The sequence below is a fragment of the Diprion similis genome, chromosome 1 (genome assembly GCF_021155765.1).
Source record: "Diprion similis isolate iyDipSimi1 chromosome 1, iyDipSimi1.1, whole genome shotgun sequence".
Lineage (NCBI taxonomy): Eukaryota > Metazoa > Arthropoda > Insecta > Hymenoptera > Diprionidae > Diprion > Diprion similis.
In genome coordinates, this window is record NC_060105.1 from 6,504,273 (window position 1) to 6,518,342 (window position 14,070).

General features: G+C 43.4%; 1 protein-coding gene across 3 annotated transcripts; it reads right to left on the reverse strand.

Moving 5' to 3' along the window:
- Window positions 1–1,454: 1,454 nt before the first annotated feature.
- Window positions 1,455–7,713, reverse strand: LOC124406759 (proteoglycan 4-like). Of its 3 annotated transcripts, none has more exons than XM_046882347.1 (3): window positions 7,632–7,713; window positions 2,362–3,505; window positions 1,455–2,277 (listed from the first exon to the last, which is right to left on the reverse strand). In XM_046882347.1, exons 1-3 carry the CDS (start codon window positions 7,647–7,649, stop codon window positions 1,922–1,924), a joined length of 1,518 nt encoding a protein of 505 aa, XP_046738303.1. In that variant the 5' UTR covers window positions 7,650–7,713; the 3' UTR covers window positions 1,455–1,921. The 3 variants fall into 3 exon arrangements, with proteins under 3 accessions (XP_046738303.1, XP_046738295.1, XP_046738312.1); XM_046882356.1 differs by having other exon boundaries at window positions 1,875–2,266; XM_046882339.1 differs by having other exon boundaries at window positions 1,455–3,505.
- Between the last annotated feature and the right edge of the window lie 6,357 nt (window positions 7,714–14,070).

A 14,070-nucleotide genomic window follows, 5' to 3' on the forward strand; every position in this document is an offset into this window, starting at 1 on the left:
TTCTGGAACACGTTTCTTTCTGCAAGGCATGAATATAGGTATTGCAAATTAACGGATAAATTAAAATCCAGGTTTATACACTCACTTATCTTGTTTGACCAATTTTTTTTTTCCTCCTAAATTATTATTCTGTACGTTACGTGCACACATATAACGCGTATTTGCAAATTTGTAATAACATTTTATTCACTTACTATCGTAATACATACAAACAGTATAAAAATAATAATAACATTAATCACTATAACGCACAAGATTGTTTAAAGTTATACAATTATCGAGTTTCCGCCTCACGTTCGCGTACGTAATTTTTTTTTTTTTTTTTTTCTCTTTAAATATTAACTATCACTGCGGATAAAAATAATGATAATAATAATACGCTGTGTGTAAGAGAATTAGAGTATACTTATTATTAAAATTTAAACACTATGTACAATCTAGTATGCGGATGAGAAAAGTTTACATATCATTAGAAATTGTAATATCGGGTGTGTCATGTTTGTATAATATATATATATATACAGGTATAGAAAATAGATTAAATAAAGCCGTGAAGTCTGGTGCTGCGTGTGAGATGAAGAGAAAAAATAAAGCCGACGAGTACAGGATTGAAAGAGAAGAAAAAGAAAATAGGAAAAATCAATGGATGAATGGATGGATGGATAGATTAATAATTGATATAGTTTTCGTGTCAGGGAAACGGGCAGTTCCATTTCATTCTAAGGAAAATCCAGCAGCTGCAAACATTTGGAGGGAATTGAGCTGCTGACGCGGTTCAGCACCGGTTGCGAATCGTTATTAGAATGTTGTTTAACAAGCTGCAGCCACGCCAATGAAAGTGATTGCGTTTATACCGTGGGTATTATAGGCTACAGGAGCGGGTTCTTTATTCCCCTGTGTCCGCTAATAAAGGCAGCCAGGCAGGCAGAGTGGCTTGCAGACAGCGTTCGCGACGCGAATTGTGTGTCTTGCATAAGATCGCGGCCACCGTGTCTCGGCTTTTTAGTTTTAAGTCTAGAGTCCAGAGATTGGATCAGAGGAAGTGTGTGAGTGTATATGCGCCTATTATAATTGTTTGGAAAGAGGAGGTAATTCTTTTGCAGAGAGGTGCATGATCCTGAGGCAACAACCGTGACCCACATCCACTTTTAGGCATATATTAGGCACATATGTATGTATAGCGTCGTGTATGAAATAAGATCCCACGAAATTAAAAGGAGGAAGAAGAAATTACGTGGATTGCTAAAAAAATCGAAAACGCTTCTGCAATAGCAATTAAACAAGAGAGAAAGAGCAAAAAATTGACACATTCTTTTCGGATTTAATTCTCGCCCCGTGAATTATTCTTATCACGTAGTGATGCATAAATGATATTACTGCACATTAGGATTACACGGACATATTGACCGAATTGTTACCGCTATACTTGCCATGTAACACGGAAATCGGTTTTGAACGTGATCTGTGCTACACCCGTGCATTGCGTCAGGAGAGAGCTTTCACTGCGTTTGTTCCTTATAAGAAAATTTACGGAAAACCTCGTCATCGATCGCTGGATTCCATAACGTTAGCTGAATCCATAAATCATGCTAGAAATGACTGCTGGGGAATATTTTAAATCGATTTTCACGGGCCACGATCGGCACGCGTCGGTAATATTTACCGGTAAAATTTGACTCTATTTCGCGATGAAGATCACAAGTGTTATACCAGCATTATCGCGTAGAAAAAGAATCATATTTTTATAACGTATATATTATGCATAAAAGGTTTGAATTCATCGAACGCTCTCTATGAGAGCGATTGGCGTTGATAGATCGTTAGTTCACCGTAAGTTAAAGATCTGACGTAGTTCTACCGTCGCGAGTAAAAAAAAGACAGAAATTTCTCAAAGTGAATTAATTCAGCGACGTGAGCGCGATTAAAAGCCAGCGGAAGCACCGCGCAAGAACTGATCAATCTGCCCAGCGGAAAGTCGGGAAGAATCGCTACCAGTTGACGGGGACGGCGAGATGTAGTAAAAGGGTTGAGAACCTTCCTGGGACTCTAGAAGTTGAAACCGATGAGGCTGCTGCTGTCTGCGTTGTTGCTGAGCGTAGAGTTGCTGGGACTGTTGAAAAAGCTGGGCCTGTTGCTGCCTGTATATGGCGGCTTGAGGCTGGGGGGCGGGGGAGGCGGCGGCGGTTTGTGGGAGCTGTTCTCTTTGCCTGTAAATCGATGCCGCGGATGCTCTGGGCTCCTGTTCCGTCTGCTGTCTTTGAGCGAGCTGTTGCCGTGCTACAAACGGTTGCAGCTTGTGACTCAAACTAAAATCTCCGACCGTCTGCGGCAGGGTCTGATAAAGTTGTGTATTGTACTGACCGGTTGCCGGGTCAAAGACCAGTTCCGATTGGTAGATGGGGTCGGCGCGCTGCGCCTGTTTCGGTTTTTGGCTCTGCAGCGGTGCGGGCTGCGTGGGCCTCACGGGTCTGGGACTGAGTCCCACGGTGTTTACGTACCGCTCAATCTCCGCCGCGAAGTCGTCGCCACCTAGCGGCGCGGGACTGGTACTCCGATGACGAACCGTCTGGGGCCCGGGCCTCGGGGCATAGATCACGCCAGGCCTCTCGGTCTGCGCGATGGGCGCGTACTGGGCCGCAACCTGGGCCGCATGGGGCCTCGGCGTGATGGCGACGGCGGGCACGAACTGCGGCCTGTAGGTCTGAGGCTGGGGGGCTGGGGTGGTGGTGGCCTCAAGGGCGCGATAGATGGTCGAGGCGGGGGTGGTCGGGGCCTGGTATCGCGGGGTGGTCGGTTGGTAGACGGCTGGACGCGGGGCGGGGGTCGTCGGTGGTTGGGTGAACTGCTGACGACGGGGAATGGAGACGACGGGGGGACGGCGCTGGGGTGGTTGGGGCCTGACGTCTTCGAGTTCCTGGCTTTCGTCGTCGTCGCTGATCTGGTACTGAGTCTGGAAGATGGTGGTGGGGGCGCGTGTCGTGGGAGCGAAGGTGGGGCGTGTGGGTCGCTGGACGGGCCTGACGGAGGGGTAGTTCGCGGGCCCGGAGACGTCGTCCTCGGGCTGCCCACGCACCGGCTCCTCGTCTTCGTCCTTGGGAGCGTTGGGGTCGCAGGGGTTACCGGATACGTAGGTGAACTCGCGCTTGTTACCGTCGGGATCGACGTACCCGTACTTCCCGCGCACCACGCAGTCCGTGCCCCGGGTTTCCTCCTTGAACGAACCGTCCGCCGCCTCGTAACCGAACGTGAAAGACCCGTCGTCGTTCACCTTGTTGTAGTTGCGGATGGTCTGGACAGGCGGTGGTTTCGAGGCGCTCGTATCCTTGGAACGTGGCGATGGAAGTGCCCGGGTTCGCGGCTGGTAGACGACCGGTGAATCCTCCTCCTCGACCCCCGCACCCTCCTCGTCCTCGTCGACGTAGTACACCTGCCGTTCCTCCACTCGCTGTCGGCTTTGCGGAACGCGTCGCGCTTCCGAAAGGACCAGGAGGCAGACTGGGATCACCTGCGGAAAATTGAAAGGATCAGCCTTCCGGGAACGTGCAAATTCCTGACCAGTAACTACTATCGGCCGATCCTGACTTCAGACTCGTGTAATAACGAGAATCGTGACCGCGCAATGCCGCCCGCATACTTCCTGCGGTGGGAACGCCCTGCGCCAGTTTACCTCGCGGTTTCGTAACCGCCTTGCTCGGCTGACCCGAATCCGACGGAGCACCTCGAGACCGGCGTGAGATTCGGATCCAGCGGACTAGATCGCCTTGAACCGTCGACGCAGTCTTTGGATCGGGTTCGCAGTTTAATGTAAAAATGCGCGGGTGGGGGGGGGGGGGGGGGGGGGGGGTTATTGATGTCTCGCAGAATGAATTTTGGGTGAATTTTCACATGGTTGAGCACAATTTTTACAAATTTAAGTCAAATTTGCGGGAGTAAGTACGAATTCTAAACTACACGAAATGTTTTTACAGGGCAATTGGCACTGATGCTGAACGATTAGAATTGGTCGGTCAGGCCTAAACTATGATAAGTCATTACCCGTGGCTTACACACTTACTCTGTATTCACTAATTACAAAGGCTTAAATCTTGTATATAGAGCGAAATCTCGATTGACGCCTTGCGACACGTACGAAGGAGGCAGAAAAAGGATCCTTGATGACTAATGGTCGTTTCATAAACGTTAAATTCGAGACAATTTACAAGCCACCTCGAGTTTTTTTTTTTTTTTTTTCTCTTCACAAGCACCCGCAATTATCATCATACTCAAATTACAATGAACCATTATCGCCGAATTTGATCTGGTTGAAAGAAAAGATCTTGACCCTTGCTCGTGGGCATCCTAGGCTAACCTTCGGAATATTCCCAACTCATTGTTAAAAAGCGCGTCAGTGATATATATCCATCGATTTCGAACGGATGGTTCAACGACGTGTTCTTTCAGTTTAGTCACGTAACCAATCACTTTTAATATTGTTTCCTAACCGGAACGTGGCGGAGAAGTAAGGGAAATATAAAACCGCGGGAAATGAAACCGACAAATACGTAGACTGTTGTATGAGAATCGTTGGAAAATTAAACGTTGGATATAATACCTATCGAGAATGGAAAAAGAGGATTGGCAATTTTATTACAGGCATAATTAAACCGGGTACTGCCTGAAGCAAGCGAGCAAAATGCATGGTCTTGTGACCAACGTTGGGTAAAATATAGTAAAAATCGAAGCACGAACACCATTGCGCACGGTCATTTACGGTCAAGAAATGACCGTAGCCAATCTGAGATAAGTGAGTTCTGGAATATTCCTTGGCAGAGTTGGGAACACTAAAGTATATGGTCTCCGTGTCGATCGACAAGGACGGTGAAATGAAAGTGAAATAGACGGCCGAACACGCCTTCGAGCAGATCGGCCGAGCGATGATCGTTAAGCCACTTATATTTCGCGCAATTGTTTAGCGTCTAGAATAATCTTGTGTAAATACTACGATCCGACTTAGATCCAGCAGCGACCTCGGCGAATCAGTGATCAAAACGCGATCAAGGTTGGCTCGTGTTCACTGTCATAACCGGTCGATCGCAGGACTGGGGATTGAAAATTGAACGAATGGTGCTGCATCGGCGATGCTATGAAAATGACGGAATTATTTGAGGACAGTGAAACCGACATACGAATCTATATTCAAGGCGGATGGCTCCTCGCTATTTGGTTCACGTTGGTATGTAAAATAATAAGCGAGAGTCGAGTACTTCTGAGTCACATTGCCGGTATTACGACACAACCGATCGTCGGTGACGTTAACGACACCTCGGCGACGCCCCATGTTGCACTTCGAGTTTCTATGGATCACGTTTTGATCGGTAGCAAATGCACCTCGCCGCTAAGGATTGGGCTTTCCAAAATTCCCTTCTTAGAAGAATCGAAAGTGACTGTAATTGTGACGAGTCAAGTTCAAGCGCAATGCCGCCGATCCGTTCCCCCTGATTGCCGATCGTTTTCCTTCTATTGATTAACAATAATTTGATGGAAAGTGCAGATGAAACCGCGAAGATGAGAAGCTTCAGTGGTTTTTTGTCGCGGTGCGCGTGAAGCGGCAAAGGAAAGTACCTCACGATCAAAGGACCAGTTGTAAATCCTGACCGGCCAATCGTAATGGCGTGAAAATCGCCGTTCGATTAGAGCCTGTGGGCTGTGAAGCGTTAAGAATAGTAAACAAATAGCCTGGGACCGTGTTAAAAAGAGATTGAAATATAAATCAAGGTGATCCAAGGTATATTATTATGGTATAATTTTGCTGGTCATCGCGACCGGAAACGACATGCCGTGATTAATACAGGCAGCAGAGTTTGTACCGATCTTCGGCTAGCTCGAACCATAGTGTGAATTCAGAATGACAACGCCAAAGGGTCAAAGTCAACCCTTTGATGAAAATGTTCCGGAACATCAAGCCTCAAGGTTACGCGTTATGCCGATTTAGCAATTTATCGCTAATTGCTGCGCCGATCGACTGTTTTGGAGCCTTGATTTTTTGCAATATGTATTTCAGGTCACCCTTGAATCACGCAAAGTGCCGAATGTGAAACGGATCTTTTTGCGACTGGTATGGTAATCAATCACCGATTGTTCGGCTGGGATTCGGTGCGATCGTTGATCGGCAAGACTGCCAATTACCACCATTTGCACTCCGTACTAGAGCCCTCGGCTAGAGATTTACGAACTGGAACCACTCGCCTGTGGCGCATTTGTCCCATTGTTGGAACACGGACAATGTCGTGGTAGCTACCAGATGAAACATAATTGTTTTGACTACTGTTTACCCGCAGATTGAAATCTAATACCGATCACTTCGAGGCTGCAGGCGATACAAGTGCGAAACGGAGAAAGAATCGGTCGGGGAACACCGGTGGCTGTGTTTAACTGGAGAACGATTTGGACAAGCATTGTTTCCGGTGTAAAACACCGCGTGAATTGACAGCGGCGCGAAGAAAGTAGCAAGACCGGCACAAGCAGCTCGGTATTGAAGTCGATTTGTCGCGATGCAGGTTGCTATTCAAGAAAGCATTTGTGATATTAGCCTCGCTTTCGCAGTAAATGTTTCAGTTTTCTCCATGGCTAGTTTCTAAGATAAAACTAGGCCTCTTTGAAAAGCGAGTTGATTAGTCGCAACGATTTTCTGCGATCGACACGTGTTGGCAATACGTTTGTTGCTATAATTTGCACTAAATGTTAGACGTGCAAATTTAAAAAAACTCGGGGTGTGCAGATCCGCGTTTTCGCACCGTTCTAGAGTCTGTGGAAAGTCTCAACTGTTTTTATAGCGATAAAAACTCCCTCAATCAACAAAGTTAATCTGGTCTGGATGTATATTTCACCTGGGAAATTAAATCGGTGAAATTACATCGAGTGAGAGGTGAATTGATGAAATGTGGCAGACTTCGTTAGTATTCTTTAATTTCAACGTACTTGTATTACAAATACTTAGGAACGCAGTTGCGCAATCAGGCATCCAATTCAATGTGCATAATATATAAGAATTGTTTTAAATTTATCAAGAGCTCTCTTATGCGTGAAATAATTCATAGTATAACTTTCTTTCTGTCCTATATATGGGACGAATTATATGAATGCTTATAAATATCAATTGACTTGGAACTCGACGTTTCTGCTTTCAGCCTAGCGATTTTCACTCTATGACGACAACAAATGGAAACCAGAGTATCGATGGTATTAAGTTGGAAGGTGATTGCATAATTACCAAGACTTGTACCCTTCGTGACCATGATTGCGAATGAAGAACAACGAATACTGAGCCAGCGTGGTTTACATTAAAGTTTATGTTTCAACCAGTTTCACTATATTATTTCATCTGTACCCTTATTTTCCATATAAACCACAAAGTATTTGCCGACGCTTTTAATTAGTGGTAAGACCAGACGCAATCTTTTGGTACGTCCATTACAGCCGACAGGCGCGATGAGGTTAAACTTCTTAACGTTTTTAGAACTCAAGCTTAAGATATCATAACAGCGAAAGTCTTGAAAAACAAACAAAGAAAAAGAAGAAGAAAAAAAAATATGGAAAAGCCGAAAGACCGAGGGGAATGAAAGGAATTTCAACCCCAAAACGGGGGTACTTACCAGTAGAATAATCCTCATGGTGGTTAATGGGCTCGGGCAACGGGTATCTGAGAGTTTCACTGAGTAAGTGCAAGCGGGAAGTCGCGAACCTGGTCCTTTATAACTTACACGAGCGTTTTACCTCGAGTGGGGTAAGGTGGAGGGGTAATGCTCTGACACTCGCGTACCTTACCTTCCTTACCTTCCTGCCTTTGCAAGCACTGTTGTCCGTGGCTTATGCCTCCTGCGTTCATGTTCCTCGTGTAATCCGGCTTGTACCATCGTTTTTGAACCATGCAAACGTCCGCATCGCCATGACAGGGCCATTGCCAAACCCAACCACGCACATTGCCAAATGCGTACGTGTTGATTCAAACGAGCTCTGGGTATAAAACGAGGACCATTGCACTGCTCTTCTATGGGTGCAGGTGCAACCGGGATTCATTTTCGTAGCTCTCACCCAGTCATGGGAAATTTGGAAAGGTGATTGAGGGGACCAGAGATGCCGGCAACTTGATGGGGTAGGTACATACAGATGTAATTGTATTCTGAAAAGTGTACTTTACGCGAGTCAAGCTTCCGGCTTTCTGACATTAATTTTCAGAATTATCCTTCGACTGCCACAGTTTCTGTTATTTATGTGCTATACATACACCGAGAGGAAACGAAGTGTCAATTGTTCAGAAAAATTAACGGATTTGGTGACTTGCAATAAAAGTCAGACCAACGATTCATTTGACATTTGGCAATCACAGAGTTATTCTGGTAAAAAAATTGTCAGCATTAAACAACTGTATCGTCAATTGCTTGTGATCAGGAAACCGGAACGAAGTTCAGACAGTTTATGATTTTCTTTCTTTAGACTAATACGAAATCCAGTTCTTCTAGTTGAAACAACTACATCATGATATTACGAATGACACCGTCTTTCTCCGTAGTCAACTTTATAGTTACTGTGTCTATGAACAGGTTGTCTCACATACTTGAACTACTATATAATGATAAAAAAAACCGAGGCAAGGCCATGATGATGATGATTTTCTATCGTTCAGTCCCAACCGACATGTATTAAAATATCCTTGATAATATATCTTGCGGGTTATTTTTGAATTAGTTACAGATAGAGACGGGTGTCAATGGTATCGAAGATAGGATCGTGAGAAAAGTGGTAGGCGTGTCATCGGGCTGGGAGTAAATCTGCGCGGAGTTTACCAGCTACGACCTTTCAAGGTTTTTTCTCATACAACTATCTCATGCGCGTACGATCGCCGCGGTATGTATCACCGTCTCATTTCACGTGCCCACATTAAGTCAACCTTCTTGCAAAACTATCTATATTACACATCGTGGAATTTCATGTATACTAAATATATATATATCTCGTATAAGGAGTTTCGCATTGATTGTCGATGATTGGAGCGATCGACGTTCGTGCTCTTATCATTTGAAGACAGCTGGCCAATTAGCCACTCGAGGATTCGCTGAGAATTAGGAAAGCGCGGTTATGATGTGTAACTCGACTTCTGAACCGAACCCGTTAGCTTCCAGTCGCGTAATTGGGCTGTTCACGTAATTTTTTTACTTCTTTAGACAAAAGAAATTACGAAACTAGGCGCCCGCTAACCTGGTGATTAAATTCTATTACACCTTCCACCAGGGCAGATTTACACGGGGAGATGCGTTCGCTGACAATGAGCTTGCTCTTCGTCTGCTTTCACTGTGCGCCAGCTGACTTTACGAGGTTGCAGAGCTCGTTCTAGACACGACTATCAAATCACGGTGCTTCGACTCGTCAATGAAGACTCGATGTGAATGAATGTGGAGATGCTCCCTCTCACAGAATCACGTTTCAGTATCAGCTGTTCCTCGCCTCGGCTCTCCCGCAGTCCGAGAAAAACGTCGGAGTATTTTTGACACTGAAATTTTTATACAATAATATCCTGGTTTTTTCTTTCATTCTATAAAGCTCGAAAAGTCTAAATTATGCCAATCAAACATCTTTGAATAAGTCGTTTCAAACGGTTTGAACACCTTTATTGGTTCTTCAAAGTCCGCGGTTAATCTTTCAAACGATCAAAGTGCGAATCTGCTTATTTGGTATTCCGCGTTTGACGAAGTCGAAAATTTGCTATCGGGGTATGAGAAAAAGCCTCGAGGCATCGACAGACCGGCGTCCGAATGTTATGCAAACGTCATAATTCATTGCATTTTTTAACACCGTTCCGGCTAATTGGCAGGATGTGATTCCTCCTCTGGCCTTGGACATTTATTTGGTCGCTATACCGTTCCCACACACAAGGCGACTCTTCGTTGTTAAATTTAAGCTCGTGGTTAAACGTGAGATCGAATTGCAGACAAGGAACAATTCGCACTTCAATTATTATTAAACATTATGTCTATCTATACCTTACAGTGGCTCGAATAACGCCGGGGTTCAAAGATCGGGTCACGGTTTCACCCGCCTCGTTGAGCGGCTCAAAAACCGATATTTCCGGATAGAAAATCGGGGTTCCGGGTCTGACGATTTTAACTAACGCACGTCGCTAGTCTTATGATTGTTATTTTTTTTTCTCTTTTCTTTTTACCTTTGTATGCGAGCGCGCGAGTCGATGCCAAGAATCCGAGTTACATCATGGGCGGGCAGCCCATCGACCTGAATAACAGAACAGGATACAATATAGCGCGTGCTTTATGTGGAGGTACTTTGCCTGATAGTTTATCATTGATTGTCGTTGTTTCGACTTTTAACTTCTTGGATTGCTCGTAGTGCGGAGAAAAAATTTTACTTGTCATTGATATTTGATTTAAATATTGTTGAAATTACGAAAAAAATTCACTTGGAGTAACTATATTTATTACAACACATTCCAACATTGAATCCGTTTGTTTAGTTTGATAAATTTTTTTTCCAGTCAAGCAAGGTCTGAACGTCAATTTATTGTTGCATTAACAAATACCGAATCATCGCAATAGTCACAACAAGATATAGAACAAGTGGATATATCAAAACGAGGAGTTACACGTACTGCAGATTTATTATACTGACTGCTAGACAATTTATGTTTATTTTGTACCTAGAGCTGAAGATTTCGGTTAAAGTGTAAAATGAAAATATAGGTGAGAACTGTGTAGTAACCACAAATAGTAGAAATTTCTCGCAGTGTTAGGTGTGTATGTTGCCAAATTGCACAGTGCACGCGGTCTTGACTGCGTATTATATTATTTCAACGAGTTTCCTACGCATCGGTATAATACAAGAAACAGCGGGACACCCGTGGTGTTGAAATCCGTACGCTGCAACTATTCTTCGAACCAAACGATCGTCCGCCTTCATCAAGCATAGATCAGACGCGCTGATTTTCTTCCTTAGGATCTAAATTTGGACTTCTTTCAGCGACGCGGTATCCCCGCCATGCGGCCGTTCGAAACCCGTGGATAATGTAATTAATATCTTCGAACGGAACGATTTATATCGCGGACTTATGATCCATGGGTAGAATGAAAAAACTCAATCCGGCTCTCGGCTCTGGATCGTGGGCGTTAAGCAGAACTTGGACTTCAACCTGGAAAATGAGAAATCGATTCCTACTGCGCGGCGCAAGTATTGGATTGATGAAAAATGTCAGAGGATCTACAATATGGGTAAAATAATTAGCTAGAAACAATCAGGAGCGATCAATCTCTACTTTCATATTCTCCCATTGATTCATATATATCTTTTATTCTGCATTATTGGTTTCAGAAATTATTGAATTTTCGCAACTTGGATCAAGTTCTGTGAATTGGAAGACCATTTCCTTCGCAGTGCTTCAGGGCTCGAAGACTGAACTTTGAGGAGCTCGAAATTGAATATTCTTGATTATGCGAGCAATTTTCAAAGGTACGCAAATCGAATGAAAGTTCAGGACGAGATCAGATTCGGAGGTGGGCAGAAAAATTTCGGTTTTCTCTGATACGGTTAAGCTTTCTTTGTAAGTTGGCTATCAATTATACTCTCGTTTTTTTTTTGATTCTCGCAATATTTTTTTTGACAACTTTCATTGGATTTTGGAGTTGAAAAATTGCTGTGAAAATCTATGGTATGATATTGATGCAGGTCGCATTATCACCTGCTCGTAATTAGGTAATTAGAAAATCCTATTTGCGAGTTTCCCGAAGTGTCAATTGTACGGAAACGAAGCCGCAGAATCGTGCTATACGAGGCTTTGACTCGATGCCAAGGATGCAGCAGAAAGAGAAGAGAAAGAAAGGGAAAAAATTGTTGCACCTCATAACTCAGCGTTCCGCGGTAAAAGTTGTGAAAACTCTTTCTCTGGCATGCAAACGACGCGTTTCCGAGCGACTCGTATGCCGCCACCGGCTCGATTTCAGAATTGAGAAATTCCCGCAGTTATATTCCGAACAAAAAACGAAAAAGGAAATTGCACGGAGAAATTGCTCTATCTGCAATATCGAGTTGAAGCCTTTCAAACTCTTTGCCTCGCATGCGGTATAATTTCACAATTTAATATTACGCTTAAAAATTTGTTAATTAACCGATTTATCCCACACCAATGAGAACCGGGATGGCGTTAATTATCGTTCTTTTAGGCGATGCAAAGTGTGAGAGCTTCGTTCATTCGGTATATAATTCAGGTTTTAGGCAAACCTGTGTACATAATATGTATATTTGAAAATTAAAACAATTCGAAGTATACATACTGGTGGGTAAAATTACTCGAGGTCACAAATTCGTCGTGGTGCAACGACACTTTAGCCGTGGGAACTTTTTGTCACTACTTCTTATATACCTACCTAGCCGCACTGTCATTGTACGGTAATACGGCGTTGCGTCACTTTTTGGCCCATTCGTCATTTAGCGGGGTCCAACTTTAGGCGTTTGATACTCGATACTCCTTTGCTGATGCAATCAGGCCTACGTAAATGTGACTTCGGTTGTCTATATGCAGGCGCATTAGTGATTGAGTCAATTTGTACTGATTTTACTAATAAAATCGAAACTTTTTTATACTCGTTTTAGTTTATCAATTGATAGCGAGACAATTCAAATTTTTATCAAAATAATTGGACCGTGGTTACATCCCAAGTTTATTCTTGTAGTATGGTTTAATTTTTTTCGTAATCTTACTCTTGACAAAAGTAGCTCTTTTAGAATTCAACCAATTTTTTAATAGAGTTTTCGTAGTTAGGTCTTAGGAATGTAAAAACATGGATAAGTACCATGGAAAAATAGCAATTTGTTGGTTGCTATAGAACTGTTATCAGTTGTTATTGAGAAAATTTTCAACTCCAGGGAATTTGCGTCGGCCCTGATAGGGAAACAAAACTTGGATGGATTTAAAAAATGCTGATTGTGAAATAGATGGTAACTGACCATATCGAAAATTGGATAGCTATAAAAATTGCAAAATGAAATAAATCAGGGCCTTGGGCCATATTTTGGTCGATGCGTTGCGTAATGAGTAGGTATAATTTCGATTTCCCCATTTCTTTGGGTTACCAGTGTGGTTTTACCAGAGGCCGACTCAACGTGCCTGACGATAAAATGGAGAGAATTTCCAGGGCGGTGAAGGTGAACGTAATCTGGTTTAGCCTGAAGTGTTTGCGTAGTATGCAAGATAGATTTACGCGTTTATTTCTCAGCTCGCAGAGGGCCGACCACACCCAAACACCTTTCTCGTATTCTCTATAATCTGTACCAGCTAAGATCGAGCGAAACGCGCATATCAAGCTGCATAAACAGCGCGGAGCGTCGCGATGACATAAGTCCGAGTTGCGATAAGTTCCTGCTCGCTATTGACTGGTAAAAATTGTGCGGAATAAACCTTTATAGTAATACAAATTAATTGAGAATTATGTCTTTTTCTTCATAACAACATTTCTCAGCTTTCGCCGCTGCGGAATTTGTGCGTGAAACCGGAACGTCCGTTTGTATATATGCATCGTTTCAGTCGGCGAATAATTAAATAAGTTATACTATGGCCCGGGAATCAGCCTCCTTAAATTCACAGTTGCATAATTCATTTTCACCCCATTCTCAGTAGTAAATTATTTTATTCGGGAAACGGTATTATGGCATACGAAAAGAGTATAATTATTCTTGTACGTACATACATAGTCATGGCGTGCAACGACGCCAAGATTTTACACACAGAAATTACACGGGTATAAGCTATCCTTTTGAGAAAGCTGGACGCAAATACGCGTCGTTGTGCAATTCATATAGCTTGTCTTAGAAATTCTTTTGAGTCAGAATATCTGCCGCACAGTGTGTCTTGACGTCTGAAGAAACTTTTCGCAAGTCTAACCAACACGCGGTGGACTGTCAACATTTTATCAATTTCATTATCCAGTCAGTGAGCTATGGATAATTACGTAGATATTGTCGTATAGCTATGTTAATTCGTATAAATTGTAAAGGGAAAAAAGGATAATGAGCATGAGATTGATACTCGGAAAA